The 15,801-nt window shown below is 41.2% G+C and overlaps 1 protein-coding gene across 2 annotated transcripts in view; it reads right to left on the bottom strand.

Annotated features, from left to right (window-relative positions):
* The window catches only part of atrnl1b (attractin-like 1b), a 75,802-nt gene that overhangs the window by 47,304 nt on the left and 12,697 nt on the right, over positions 1 to 15,801 (bottom strand). The window contains exons 14-20 of one of the 2 annotated variants that reach the window (XM_022196031.2): positions 15,470 to 15,602; positions 14,230 to 14,423; positions 12,653 to 12,866; positions 12,366 to 12,557; positions 6,203 to 6,436; positions 5,104 to 5,241; positions 2,986 to 3,079 (exon numbers count right to left, since the gene is read on the bottom strand). In XM_022196031.2, the coding sequence (XP_022051723.1) occupies positions 2,986 to 3,079; positions 5,104 to 5,241; positions 6,203 to 6,436; positions 12,366 to 12,557; positions 12,653 to 12,866; positions 14,230 to 14,423; positions 15,470 to 15,602 (1,199 nt within the window). The remainder of the gene's footprint in view (positions 1 to 2,985; positions 3,080 to 5,103; positions 5,242 to 6,202; positions 6,437 to 12,365; positions 12,558 to 12,652; positions 12,867 to 14,229; positions 14,424 to 15,469; positions 15,603 to 15,801) is intronic. The other variant, XM_022196032.2, reaches the window with a different exon arrangement.

The raw sequence follows: 15,801 nt of genomic DNA, 5'->3' as shown, positions 1-15,801 counted from the left end.
TATTTTGATCAATATTAATATGATGATTATTTGGTGATTTTTAGAAAAAAACACACGCTTATTTCACCTTTCAAATTCAAATAGAGCTCTGATTTCATTTCCATGTTGTGCAACATTACTGCCATACTACAAATCTTTGCATCAAAATAAGACTTATTCACATCTCCTCAGGGCAGAACTTTTTTTTTTTGCCCCAAAATTAAATCAACAGTGCAGTTTTCACTTTTACAATATGTGATGCGCCGACCCACTGTGTCGCTTTAATTGATAGCTAAGTTGATGGTGGCCAAGAACCAGGATTCAGCGAGGTAACAACGTTGTTCTTGGCCTTCACGCATGAACTGTAGCTTGTGGTGTTTTTTCAGGTGGTTGAACAAGTTAGATTCCTCAGTCGCTTTGTGGAAGAGACACCAGCGGTTTTTGCATGCAATTTGCTTCGTCTTACCACTGCTTGGTCGAAATTCAAAAATAGTCTTATTTGACACTGACAGCCTAATTCAAAAGCTACCGCTTCACCTTCAGTTTTGCACAGTCTCCTCTATTCTGGACTGCAGCCACAATATCCATAAATTCCTTTGCAAGTGCGACACCTCAGTAGTGAACTCAAAAGTAGAATAGAACGTCCATCCTAAACGTCACTATCATCATCACGTTCATTTATCTGCAGGAAGCCAAGATTATCTTATGAGTAAGAAAATACATTTAACACATTTGTTAGAGCTAAAGGACACCAAGTGGTTTTGATGAGTACAAATGGATGTAAACAAAGCTCACGACTTCTGGATGCTGACCAAAGTCTTGTCACTGCATACAGCCAAAAGATGCGTCAGCTGAATCGGTCGTATGACGTGACTAAAATCTGACTAAGGTCAAAATGATATTTGTCATAAGGATTTAAATTAATTCCAATATGGTGTGAATGCGTGATGACGAAAAGTGTAACTGAAGGAGTGAAGAGATAAAAACCTGAATAGGGAAAGAGAACAGTTGATTTTAGAGATGAAAAGGGGAAAATGATGTTTGCCAGTGACCCCTCCATAAACTCTCAGTGCATTAGGGGTATTAAAACACGAGTGTCCATTCTGCTTACAACTACGAAAGCTGACAGCTAAGATGAGATGGTCCTCCTACACGGGTGAAATCTACCATGTCAGCAGAAATGATCCTGGAGGTGGAGTTTCTGTCCGATAAAGTCACCGGATGCTGCTCTGTTTGTACATCACAGAATCAGTAGCATATGAAGAGAAGCAGGGCTGCTCTCTGCGGTCAGAAATAAGTGCTCCTAAGCACAGCAGGAAATTTCTGAATCACTGTACTGCATTAATCATATGATGATGAATCCCATTATATAATAAAAAAAGTGAGTGCTTGGAGTGAGACTATGCCATCACTCAAAATCAGATCAACTTAATTTCCATTTAATGTGTATATACTTGCTTTTTAGCGTCTTTATGATTTATCTGTGACAGCACTCAAGGATTGCCTGAGTGAGCTCTTATTACATGACAGATAAATGAATGCACTGATCCACATGGGAGAAAAAAAATCTTAGTCCATTATGTCTAAAATATAAAAGTTTTTGTTGTCAAAGTTCCCTTTTGGAAAACAAGAGTTCTTCTGGTTTGACTGCCTCTTATACCCCTCTGAACCCCCAAATCCACCAGCGGTTTTAATGGACACATTTTAGTTTTTTTAGTCTTCAATCACTAAAACTACACCACTTGGCACACACATCATGGCAAGAAACAGTCTTTGTCCTTGATGCATTTCTGACATTCACTTTTATCAGGAAAAACAACCAAATACAAGATAAAAGTCTTGATAGTTCATCAAAATCACTGTATTCGACTGCTCATTTAAAAATTTGCCAAAAATAAAGCATTTTCAGAAATCATACAGTGAAAAACTAAAAAATTCTGCAATCCTTGGCACTAAAAAGTAGCCACCAATGACAAAAATCTGGAAACTATTCAACTGAGCTGAAATCTTAAATACGTATAGCTAACATTCCAATACTAAAACTTTTAATATAGTTGATTCCAGGTTCCTTCAATTTATTGAGAAATAAAGAATTAAATGTCCATTTTCTTCCAGCAATGGCTGTACTGTTTCTAGAGCTGCATGGCTTCTGATTTCAGTGAAAACTAGAATGCAATGAGCAAAAAATGTGACAGAGCAAGAAATGCCCACAAACTGCTTGCAGTTCAAAATAGTGAATCAGTTGCTTGAATCCACCTTTCTTTTCACTTAATTTATCCTCCTTAAATCTCCAGGGTGAGTTTTAAACTCAGTGTTTTAACAGAAGCTGATTTTGCGTCCATAAAGACGGGTCATAAAGATGATGGAATGACAGAACCGACAATCATTTTTTTAGGGCAAAACATCATAAACAGCACCTAACACCTTGCTACATGTAGCTGTCACACTTGTCAAAATGGGTCTCCCTTAAAGCAGCCCAGAGCATTTCATCAGGGCTGCATCCCAAGTGATTACTGACCTGGTGACAAGCTGCCCAGAGAATCACTTCTGTCTGATGTTACCATCAATCAGTGAAATTCGGTTGAAACTTTGTCTGTATATCTCTCATTTGTGACCTTTCGTTTGCAGATGTGAACTTTTCTGGGAAGCACAAACCTGATATTGACGTGACAATTAGCAAAAGAGAAAATGCTGTCTACATTTCGGTCGGCAGGATTCAGGAGTAAACAGCTTCAAATAAATTATTGGACTGAAAAGAGGCAACATTTCAACCCTGCCAGGTCTTGATCAGGCAAAAAGCCAACAGGGAGATGAGTGAGCAGACACTACTTTTATTCCCTTCACAGAAAGAAGCAAATATTTATTTTTTTCTTGACTTGATATGCCACAAAAGCGACATTTTAGTTCAGGATGTAGATTATAAACCCACTTTAAAAATTACAAGACTGCGCCATACTTCTGTTTTCATAGGGCTTGTGTGTGGGACCATGTGGTCGGTGTACTCACAGCTGGCACTGGTCTCCTTTGATCCCTTTGGTGGTGCAGAAGCACTTGCCAGTTAACACCTGGCACACACTTGCATGGCCATTACACTTACAGGCTGGAACAGGCAATAAACACAGATGGAAAAGAAAGTAGGGGAGGAAGGGAGTGTAAGCAAGAGAGAACACAGGGACAGAAACATTACTGATTAGTAATCCATACAATGAAGTTTTGACTTACTTGTGTCTGTGTGCTTGATACACATGATAAACATTTCAGTTAATACTCTCCTCAGGGCACATTCAAGTCTACGATTCTCACAGTCTGCACCATAGCAATTTCTTTTCCCGCTTTTAAGGACTTGACTAGCACTTGTCCATTGCTCGCAGCGTTTGTGCTAAGCTAGGCTACAAAGATCCCTTCTGCTATACTGAACGACTCAGAGCGGAAATTGATATTGATCTGTGAAAGATTGTAAACAACAGTATTTCACAAAAGATTGGGTGAACTGATACACGGAGGAGGACTGCACCCAAGCCCCAGACAGGAGGCGATGACATCCTTTCCAAGTGCTAAACCTCACTCTTAGCAAACCTTCTCCCAAAATGTACATATGAATATTTTAGAAATACTTCTCCCACACTTCTCGTTATTGACAGCTGGTGACAACAGGGATTTAATTTTAATATGTGCAAATCACACTAGATAGGAGGGTTTTGAAAAATGCCCACTGTGCGTAAAACACACACTGAATATGCAGTGGATCCCACTCACTTCAAATTAAGGCATAGATGTTTTCGCATGTAATGACACATAATGATTTTTGTCCCCCAGGCTCTAAAAGAAGAAGGAGAATATTCACAGACTGTCACCTGTGTAGTTTCACTTTACAGGTTGCAGCTAAAGTCTGTGCAGTAACAGATGTTATCTGAGACCGTACCGCTCCCATGTGTGTGTGTATGTATGACTCCTGTCTGGCAATTCAAACAAAAGCCTACATGTGATTTCTCAGGAATGCTACTCATGTTTCATAACGAACGACTGCAGGTAAATCTCCTCCTGACGATCCTCCTTCAATCAGTCCGCATTTCTTTTAACAGAAAAGACAGCTCCAGACACTTATCAGATACTAATAGTCATTATATATTTGATTTAGTGCCCATGCCCATGCTGTGTTCACACTCATTTCCGGCATTGAATTCAGCAGACATTAGGTGCTTTTGCTTTGAAAACAGGAGTCCGGTATAAATTATGGGTTGCAGTCGCTCAAGAAAATTTATTCCGCATCGAGCAGGAGAATGAGATAATAAATCTGCTTCATATGCTATTCAAAGACTCTATCAAAACAGCTTTATATCAGGGGAAAAACTGAATACCACACCTAGTACATTAGCAAAACAATCAAGCATTTGAGCTGCAGCTGCTAAAATTTGTATTAAGTTGCCTTTAAAACAATCCCTGGCTCTGTGTGTATACCTTAATACTAAAACCAAGGTACGTGTGGGTGGGTTTCCATTTATTTATTTATTTTAGAAAGCTAGAGGCTTGTGCTTACGGGTGAAAAACATTGGGAACACAAGATTGCTGACCTTCAGCTTCACCTGCAGTTCCCACAGTGTACCATATATGCTCTACACTCACTCCCAGTGTCGGACAAACACATACATACCTTGACATTTCACTGCCTGACCAGACGACTACTATGACTGCGGTTGTTCTTTCTGTTAACACTTTATGAAACCATCATATGTCTTCAATCGAACAGGGTGGACAATTTGTCACAAGTTCAAATCAACACACAATAGTGCCCTCTGTTGCTTAGATGCTGTATCACAATGTACTAATCATGCAGTAATTAGAAATCAATAAGCCGATCCCATTTTTCTAAAAGCTTAATTATCATTTACACACTGCAGGGCAGTCTAAATAAAACAAAAAAACAAATTTAATGTCCTATTCTCTAAATCTAATAGCACTGGTCTCTTGTCGTGAAGTGAAATTGTGGACAGATGATGAGCACAAGGCTATGGGGGTTGGGGTGAAACTACATCAGTTGACTGCTTCGCCAAAACAATAACAAGTAAACCCCATTAGGTGCTATGCGTGCAGAATAACTAATGTCTGTAGCGATGCGGCACTCACCCTGGCATTTGCCACCGTTGGTCGGGTCTCCATGGTAACCGGGCATGCAGGTCTCACAGTGAGCACCAGTGGTGAGGTTACGGCACTGCTCGCACACACTGCCGTTCACACACGTGCTGTGGCCGTTGCACTGGCACGCTGCGAAAAGGAACCGAAGGGTTGATGGCTTAATGCAACTTTCACTGCTCTAATCTTCTGTCGCAGAAATTTCAGATCGTGGTACACCGAGTAAGTCGGGGCTTAATATTTAGAGACAAGGTGGGTGATTCTATGCTAACACTCTCGCATTCACAAATCTCCATTTGCTTGCGAGTCACACAGGCACACGTGAGCGATTTTTACACCTACAGTTGTTTCTTGTGTCTGCCAGGTCATTTTAATTATTATTTAATCACATCTGCTTTTTAAAATATTATTTACCGCCTGTGCCTTTTAATTAACCTGCAATAAACCTCCAACTGGAAACACAAATATGCGAATTAACATTATTTGTATTGATTTTGCGGCTAAAGTAAGTGAATTGGAGTGTGCCGTTGAGGGTAGTTAATCACTCTCATCGTGGCCACTGACTTTTGCTTTTATGTGAAGCTCTTCATTAATATGACATCACAGATTCAAGGCCAGAAAATGTCCATTTGTAAAAGTAACTGTATATAACAGAGTTTTAAATGATGACTTCCGATCTAATAATTAGACAAAATATTACCAAAATTCTTAAAATGACTTGTAGAATTAAAAAAAAAATAGAAGAATCACACATAAATTAGACTGACACGTTTTTTTTTTTACACATAATCAGCTCCAATGAGCCACTGAGTACTCCTAAGGTTCTCCAATTACTACAAGCAGTGGGTATATTATCATTTTACATAATGTGGTTATATGGACTGGGGCTTGATGAAAAACTAAATGGCATACTAGCGTAAGGTTGCATGGAGTCAGTAGGGAGGGATTAGTTGCATAGAGAAGCTGTAACAGGAATCCGCGATAAGAACATCTTTTCAAACTTAAGGCGTTGACAGTCAATAGGTAATAACAACCTCTGACACGACACGTGAGCTGTAACTTCAGTAAGACGGACAGGAAGCCGATTACTCACCAGGGCAGTGAATGAATGCCCACTCGTAGCCTTTGTCTTTGGGGCAGCTGCCGGGCTCCAAGCTCATATCGTGGGACTGGCCCTGCTGGCCCTGCTTCGCCAGTCTCTTCATCGGCCCCCGATATGAACCCTCCATGCACAGGCCCTTCCCTGTGCTGCTGGGATCTCCACACCAGCCGCACTCAGGTTGCTCCAAGCACTGGGAACATGTCCGCAGGCCCGAACAGTTCTGGGCTGGAGAAGAGGGGAAAAAGTGTGAGAAATTTTCTTTTTTGTAATGCTGGAAAGTTTGGTGTATTAACCCAGTGCCACTACCCTCTTTGCTTCCCTTCGAAAAAGAGTCAAACTCCCGAGTTTCCTACTTTGTTTGTATTCTTTCATCAGCTATCACTTGTCCATTTCTTTTCAACTTATTTACCAGAGCTGTCACCTTGACCCCAGCAGAAGGAAATCAGAATTCCACAGCAACAGCAGCAAAGGCAGACAAAATCCTGAAGGAAGCTGCCGTCAGGATTTTCTCCTTTATCCTTTTAAACAAACAACTTAATTCATTTCTTTGGATTTTACAGGAGCTGCAGATTACGGAGCATTAATGTGTTCTACACTAAAACACAAGCTGGTTATCTGGTGAGGCGTCAGGCCGGCAGATCTGAAAGCAGATAAGAGGATAAGGAACAAGTGTCGAGCATTAAACAGCTGACGGAGATGGGGACGGGTGCAGGCCAGGGAATGAGAAGGCAAACGTGTCAGAAAAGCGGGACGAGCGAAAAGTTTGCGATCCGAGTTCAACAAAGGGCCTGAATGTATTTTGCGAAGTGACACCTCGTCCTAAACTCAGAAACCCACGGGAGCGAATTGTCAGTTGAGGGACGAACTTTCAGGCCACTAAATTGCCCGACAAGTTTCAGCGCCACCACTTGTCTGCCAGACAGACACTTTAGTGAAGAAAATGCCACTACTATTTTAAGGAGACAAACATCGAGTGCTTTTACCTCAGTTTATGTCAAACAAATCTCCAGCTATTCTGCTAATGGATGTGAAACCATGACAACACCAGAGCAATCACTACAGAGTAAGGCCATTTAAGTTTGTTTTGACGACAGGACGTAAGTGGCGCATTTCTAAGGAACATGCCCTTCTGAGAAAACAAGCAGCTGGAGGAGGACTTTTGTCTTGCCGCAACACAAAAGCAGGTCGGGATTCAAAATCCGCCACAAAAACAAAATGCACGTCTTTCGCTTGGATTTTGACAGACGAATCAATATGAGTGAACACGAACGACTAAATCTGATGCCCAGAGGTGTTACATAAATTGGATGAGCGTCTGTACAGGAAAAACAAGTCTTGCGTCATCCAGAGTTGCCAGTTTTTATCAGTTGAGCAAATATAACCTCTGTTCCTTGCCCAGGTTCTCTCAACAACATTGAATTCATTTATGCGAGCTTTCCAGCAAGTTTTAAAAATGGAAATGAGTTTAATTTTAAGTATATTCAATCACAAATTACATCAAAATGCGACTTTCGAGGTCGAAGTCGAGGAGATCAAATTTTACAGGATCAGTTTACTGAGCGTTCCAACTTCGCTGTTCAAAGTCTCCTGTGGCTGCATTTATTTAAATCTGTCTGCTGGCTTGTTTCGCAGCCTTCAAATTGTTCTTTCTGGATTTCCTGGAGACTACAAAGATTTACTGATCAAAATGACAACCTAACCACTTCAATATCTGGTTTTGCATATCTGAGAGGAGTCGTGTGAAAAGAACCAGATAGCTCCGTGTCTTAACAATACCCTTCTTTAATCGCTGTTTTTTTTTTCTCCACCACAGGTCTTCCAGTTTGTAACAGCATCACTTAACACTAATTGCTCCTGTACAACACAAGGTAAGTCATAAAACTGTGTTCTCTCTTTACAGCTCTTCCACGTCAATGAAGAAGACACACTGCCCGGCCCAAAAAAAGTCGGACACTAATATTTTGCTGGACTGCCTTTAGCTTTGAGTATGGCGCTCATTCGCTGTGGCATCGATTCGATAAGAAATTAATCCTCACGTGAAATCTCTGAGCCTGAGAAATGACTGAAATGAATAGTAAGTTTTTAGAATAGTTGTAAATCAAATTTTAATTGTCGAATAGTTAAAGCCCATCTCGCCTACTGTAAACCACCTGAAAAAATGTGGAGTGGGTGTAGGGAGCACACCTATTATTAAAGACCGAATCAAAGACCGAGGAAAATGCTGCGGGGTAAAAAGGAAAGTCAGCTCGACCTTGCGTGTTTAAAATTCTGTCTGAACCGAACACAGCTTGAGGGGGTTTGTTGTCCTGACCCCACCATGATGAAACAGGCAGACACTGTGTTCATGGCACAGATGACCATGTGTCTGGTTTGGCTGTTTGATCTGGGAGGATATGGCTACACAGACAGTTGAAGAGATATTTAGGATACTCAATTCGAAGTCCCCAGCTGCAAAGCAAGGAACTATTAACAACTATTAGCACATGCTCAAGCTCAAATTGCAAAATTGGCCTCTTCTCTACTGAAAGCAGCACAAACAACACAGATCTTTCACAGCACTCCAGCAAGCAAAGACACTACTATATATTTTCACAGTATTGTGGATTTAAATGCATTTTTTTTACGAATCTATATGCTCTAAAAATAAGGACAAGAAGATTTAACGCAGGTGAGAAAATTTGAGAATTAAACAGGGCATTGAAAGTTGAATTTGAAGAGGCAAAGTCTGACAAAGCAAACAGAAAGGGAAGAAACTACAAAGAGAATTTATAGGACAACCTTCTCTGTCCTTCATGCCAACAGGGACTAATTCCTCAAGACAAATATCCACAGCGAAGAGAAGCATCACTGTGTTACCCGACACCCGCAGACACAAATGAATTTGAGACAGCACTCTTGGGCTCTCTAAATTTGTTACTCGCTAAACTGATCAGAGATGTTTTTACAATCTGACACAACTGTGGCTATAATTCATACATCAGGCTGCACAACAGCATCAACCTGAACAACGGCACCGACCTTCAGGTGAAGAAGCTCTCCGATCGGCTTAAGGCTGTGGACGGGATCGTCAGGAGAATAGCAATGGAAGCATGTTTATCTATCCTATCACGACAGATGGGTAATGCCTGCATTTTTGCTGCTTTCTTCTTCATAGTTACTCCGCCAAGGAAAGGGGGAGTTATGTGATGATCGGCGTATGCTTGTCTGTATGTCTGTCTGTTAGCAATATTATTAAAAAATGGACAAACGGATTTGGATTAAATTTTCAGGGACGGTCAAAAATGACAAAAGGATCAACGGATTAGATGTTGGCAGTGATGTGGCTTATAGTTTGGATTCACGGATTTGTTAAAGATTTCTGTATCATTGCGAGATAGTGGTACGGCATCACTGTAACTATGACAACAAGAGCAATCCGAGATTTCTGACCTCCGTCAAGGGAAGATGTGGATGGTAAAGCAAGATCTGTTTTTGCAACAAGGGAAAATCTAAATCCGGATTCAGAATCCAGATTCAAAACCGGATCAACACACAATTTGAATGGAATCTTCCCTGGGCCAAGATCCACCTCTGGTGAAAATTTCATGAAGATCCGACAAGTAGTTTCCGAGAAATCCTGTCCACAGACACGCACACAGACAGACAAATAAATAAACGGACCCGATTGCATGACCTCCTTGGCGGAGGTAATAAGTGAACACCATGTCAGCCAAAAATCAACCGTTGCGGACTTCTCGAAATTTATCCATCGGAAATGATACAAGGAACAGTTGACTAAATTGCGGAGGTGTTTCCAAGTCCCATCAATACATATTTAGGTCACGCGATTCAGTATCTGTACATAACTTTCACATTCAAGGTCATTTTGTTTGTGGGTACATCTACACTCAATGGCTACATTCCATCACGCCGTGATTTCTGCCACGAATTCTTTCAAGATTTCAGCCGTCAGAAATGATACAATGACTGAGCAGCCCTGGTGGAGTAATGTGCTCTCTGAGTGCTTTTCTTGTTTGTCCTGCGAGTTCTTAGTCAAAGAGTGAAGAAAACAGCCTGCAATTTGTGTCGTATGCAGAACAAAATGCTCAATGAAAGGTATTCATATTCATTTGTTTTCCCCCAAAGAGTTGTATTATATGCAACAACAAGCTGTGGAGGGTGAAATGACTACAAATTTTATGAGAAAGAGCCAAACTTTGGGATCATATTATAATGGGAGTTGAGCTCTCTAAACCTTTTTGGTTTGCGATCCCTTAAAAACAAAGTAAAGGCAAGCTGTGTTAAATATTTTTATGAGCTGTGAGCATTTCTAACAAAAAAAGTACCATGACAAATGATTTTACTTGTATGCTTTTCTACTGCTTAGCTGGTGAAAAGCAAAGATAAGAAACCACAAATAGCAGAGTAGAAATTCATTTTTTTGCTTTACTATCTGGCTGATGTATTGACTGTGGTAGTTCTGGCCAGGTTCACTCAAAATTTAAAGTGCACCACATCTGAGCTGAACAAAATTATCTGGACAATCATTAGACCAAAGAATGTGTTCCCACCATTTATCAGGCATCTTTTCACATTGTTCACAAAGATTAATCCTGTATCTCTACAACTCAGATTTTTAGCTGGTCACTGATCTTCCTTTACCCTTTAATCGTTTGTGACATCTCACAATCAGATTTTTCAGTTCCTTTTGTAATTCTTTTTGTATGTGGAACCAAAATGCATTCATGCAAATAGACAGAGACCACAGGTTCAAAACTGAGAAAGTTCTAGTGTTCACAGGCCATTTTTACAACCACGTTTATACAAGTAGACTAATTAGAAATCACTGGTTTGCTCAGTTTTGTTTCAGTTGCCACAGGTTTTCTAACTTGCGTGTCGGTAATCACAGCTGTATTCACTTTTGTTGCATTCACTCTTTACTTTGGGGTCTGAATTTTCCACACAGTCTTTCTTAAGTATTTGTTTTTTGATTGCTCGTAAGAGCAAATACTGTACTTTTTGACTTACAAAAAAATGCAGATATTGAGAGATGATACCATTCTGAATCATCTGACATTTAACTGATATTGCACATGGGGGTACTCACTTCTGCTGTATGCTGTGTACTTGTTACAAAAGACAAAGACAGACTGACTCTGCTGCTCCTGCATGCTGTATGTAAGTATGACAATTTTTACACAGGAATTACTCTGACTAATGTATTTTGCTAATAGCCTATATTGAAATACTATGAAATACGGCTATAGTTGTCAGGTTGATGTGCTTTTTTGCATCGTTGTTATGACCATAGCGACACACAATGTTTCCTTCAACCACCTCCAGAGATAGTAGGGGTCTATGGAGCCCTTCTTTTCGGGGTCCAAAGCTAAAAGGTTTGGGAAGCCCTGCTCCAAAGCACATGCAAATGACACACATGCAGAATGCTGCATATTTCTTGGTCACACATTTATTGCAGCAAGCAGTTTTTTCACTGTAGTATATCACCAAATATTTCAATAAATGGGTAAGCATTTCTAACATTTTATAGAAGCATCTGTCTTTCTTATTTATCAGTAAATAAGGTTATAAATTTTATGTTACGAAGAATTTCAGAGTACAGTGAAACACAACTTTATTCCTGATGATCACTTATGGTAAATTAATATCTGTGTAACCATATGAGCACGGACAGTTTACCAGTGACTTTCATATTACAAAAACAACAACAACAAAAAAGCTCCCTTTTACATTACTTCATGTGTGAGCATTTCCAAAATGCCTGCTGCTCATTCCCAGAGATTTATCTACAGTCTTTGTTCCTTGGTGCGAGACTGCCTTTAAACTACTTAAAGCCAGCTAATGGTAAGGAGTCTGTCTATAGCTCGGTCAACAGGGAAATCTACCACTTGGACCTAGATCGTATGCAAAAGTAATTGGCCATTACAAAGCAAAAACAGCTTCCAAAGCCAATCACAGAAAACTAATACGATTTTCCCACTGACACAAACACCTTCCACTTTAAGCCGTTTCCCTGCCTTAACCTCTTTTCTCTCCATGATGAATATTGACTGCGTACAGAAGCCAATCCGGGAAAGCTTATTGTTCGCCACCCTAATGCCAGACTATAGACTTCCAAGAGGACTCATCTAGATTAAGTTCAGTAAAAGACACTTACCCACGCATTCTGCAGTCTGCCACTCCAGACACTGGCCGTAGGGAAAAGAGATGACATAGGCAGTAGAGTCGACACAGCGCTGCGCACTGCCACACCACATACACTCCATGGCCTGGCTGGTACAGTTGGCACAGTTGGCGTGCAGCGAGCACGGCTTCTTACAAGATGGACGGTTACTCTGATTGGGGTTTCCTGGATAAAGAAATGGCACAGCAGGAGAACATTAAGAAAAATCATTTAAACGACACTACATATTAAGGCAGTATATGCTTCCATGTGTCTCTTACCAGTAGCTTTTTCACAGATGAGGCCGTGGGCAGTAGCAGTGCATGGATTGGCTCTCAGGCCCGACACCTGAGGCTCCTCCAGGTACGCACAGAACCCAGAGTCGCTGGGTTCGCCGGGCAGCCAGCGCAGACTGCTGTTGGTGAACGGAGACATGTCCTCCCAACCCCAGTATGACACATTGATCTTCCTCAGGCCCACCCAGGGAGATAGCCGCTGTGGGAACACAGCAAAAGACTCAACGCAATGCCTGAAAAGCAACAAGGTCTTCAAATGCAAGATGCAGTTTAATAAATGTGGCTTCCTTGCTGTGCCATCATGCTATTTAAAACAAAAAGGAGAACGGCTGCAGCATTTACACCTGGGAAGCAAAGATGCCATTAAAAGTCTGCTGAAAATAATTTCACAGATATGATTACTTATTTGCCTTCAGGATTGGACTTTTAATGTGATGGTAAAATGATGTGGAATGGCATGTCAAGGTTTTGTTTGGAACAAACAGCCGGGTTTCAGCCTGGCAGACTGACAGCAAATGATATTCTCATGAATACAGCAGGCATGACCAAACTTAAATCACCAGCACACGCCACAATTTTCTGTCACAGCAAGAAGGATGTGTACCTGTGAGAGATGAGAAGGTGAGTGTTTGCCCAAAAGCGCATTTCGGCATTTCCATTAAAGATGAAGAGGCTTGAATTACGATGCTGTTACTACTGTTAGGTTTTTTTTTCTGTGAACAAATCATTATTTATGATTTACATTTTACAAATTGTTCTCAGTTGCACTGCTGAGCAGACCGGACATCTCCAATTTCAGCCTGTCACAGTATGACTCAAAAGTAACTGAAGCCTGGTCGACATGAAAATCGAAACTTGAAACTGGTCCAATGCCACAAACTGACATGTGCATGTCCAGTGTGCATGTGTTGATGTATTTATGATTAGAAATTATAGAATAAGCCCTGAATAAAAGCCAATACTCTGATGAAAGTAAAAAGAAAGCAGCCTCAGCAGTCAAGGTCTTAGATACTATAAGTGCTAATGCTTGTTCCGACAGACAGTGAATCATGTGGCCCTGGTTTGCTATATGCAGCAAAGCAAAGTGAGAGGCAATTATCACCGTCTAATTCATCAGGTGCACCATCTCAGATGCAAAACTATGTACAAACTGTACAGTTTGAGGCACAGCCTTGGGGAAAACAATTTATTGAGAAATGGTTGAAAGGCACAAATTACGCTAGCTAAAAGGATGGCTGCAATCACACAGAACACTAGTACAGAAGCACAAAACTGATCAAGAGAAAATCGTGTTAGAATTCAGAAGTGCTCAGCGTTACCGACAGGCCGCACTGGCAGATTACGATTCCCTGTTCAAGTCCGTCGGCTGAACACCGAGCTGAACGCTCCATGTCCAATACAAGAAAAGATTTCCGAATGAATTGAATATACTATGTTGTGAGTCATGTCTGCAGTACAGACATGACTCACAACAAAGCATCAAAACGACATCACTCTGCACCTCCTTTTGAACATTTAGTAAAACCAGCACATTGGTTCCATCTATTTACTTATTTATTTACCTTTACCTTGTCTTCTTGTTGGAGTTTTTTGAGCTCCTCGAGCACAAAGTCCACCTGTTTGGAGGTGGTGAGTGATGCAATGTTGCCATTAAGGTTCTTGCAGTAGTGTTGGGCATTGTCGTAGCTCTCGCGGCTGGAGTTGATCCTCAGGCAGGCCTCGCCCACCTGGCTCCAACCCTCATTGCACTGCTGGGCTAGAAGACAGAAAGAGAAGATGCTGACACTGAGCAAAAGCATGGAAGACGCGACTGAAAAGCTGCCTCTCCTTTAACCTTTACAGCCTCGCCTACCTAAAATCACTCGTATTTTCTTTCATTTGTAAGAAAAACACTGACTCATTAACTAAGAGCGTTGGTTAAATACTGCTCAACAGGGAGTGCTATGGTTCAGTAAAATCAGGCAGCAAACATTGAACACAGCGAGCAAAACAAACCACAGGGGACTAAAGATTTAGGGCTTAGTGTGTGCGTGGATGTCACTGATTTTACATAGTGTGTGTACGATCAGCAACTCCCTTTCAGGCATCAGAAATCCCCACCACCACCACCACCACACACACACACACCGATATTATTTGCAGCTCCCACTGCACTCCCCTCAGGCGACAAGGCTTCATGAACTGAAAATTATGGATAAAGTGACAGCACTATTTCTTCAGATTCAGCCAGCGTCAACATCAACAGCAGGGCGGGTGGGAGAGAGGGGGTAGCCGGTGAGAGGTAAACTAAATACACTGTCAGCGCTGATAAACAACATCAGGGTGACATCTTGAAAATGCATCTCTGCAAACACCAGATGCAGTGTTTAAGCCATACGAAGAGGAGCAGAAGAAATAAAGAAGCAAGTCATCATTAGCATCTGCTCGAATGACTGGAAGGTTTTAATCACGTACAGACATTAAAACTGATCAAATAAGCCAAACGCTGGCAGTAAAAATGACTGAATATAGGTTTAAATACGCCTTTCAGGTAGAGCTAATCATTACAGAGAGCACAACAACCCATGTGACTGTTTTGGGCTAACACTTATCAGCGTCTATCATGAAATCAAGGATAAAACAACCAGAAGTATCTCACCGATGGTTCCACTTTTATCTTTGCATTCCCACCACCTCCACATTCTTGACTGAAAACCTGACAGTGTTGTCACGCACGTGTGGGGACCAAAACTCCAAAGCCTTCAACAAGATGGTGTGTTCATGTGCACGGAAATGCGCTTGCTGCTCCAATGACTTGCTTACCGGGCAAAGCGTGGCACTGCGAGTGATTCTGGTCCCACTGACAGTTGAGATTCAGCGAGCAGCTCTTGCAGTTGGCAAGCTTGCTGCACACCTGCTCATTCCGCACCGGACACTCGGTGAAGTTCTTCACATTCTACAGCCGCAGGGGAAGTAATTATTTGGATAGGAATTAATTTGAAATCCAGACAGTAATAAAAAAAACAAAAAAAAAAAGCCCTGTTTGTGCTAAAACGCAATGAATTTTGCTACCTTAAGCAACATTTCACAAGGAAACTACGCACTCCTAACCACATAATGATACATTATAGCAAAATCATCACTCCAGTGTTCTC

Source organism: Acanthochromis polyacanthus, chromosome 19 (assembly GCF_021347895.1).
Source record: "Acanthochromis polyacanthus isolate Apoly-LR-REF ecotype Palm Island chromosome 19, KAUST_Apoly_ChrSc, whole genome shotgun sequence".
In the NCBI taxonomy this organism is placed as follows: domain Eukaryota; kingdom Metazoa; phylum Chordata; class Actinopteri; family Pomacentridae; genus Acanthochromis; species Acanthochromis polyacanthus.
Note: the sequence above shows the minus strand (reverse complement) of the source record. Positions and strands in the feature narration are given on the sequence as shown.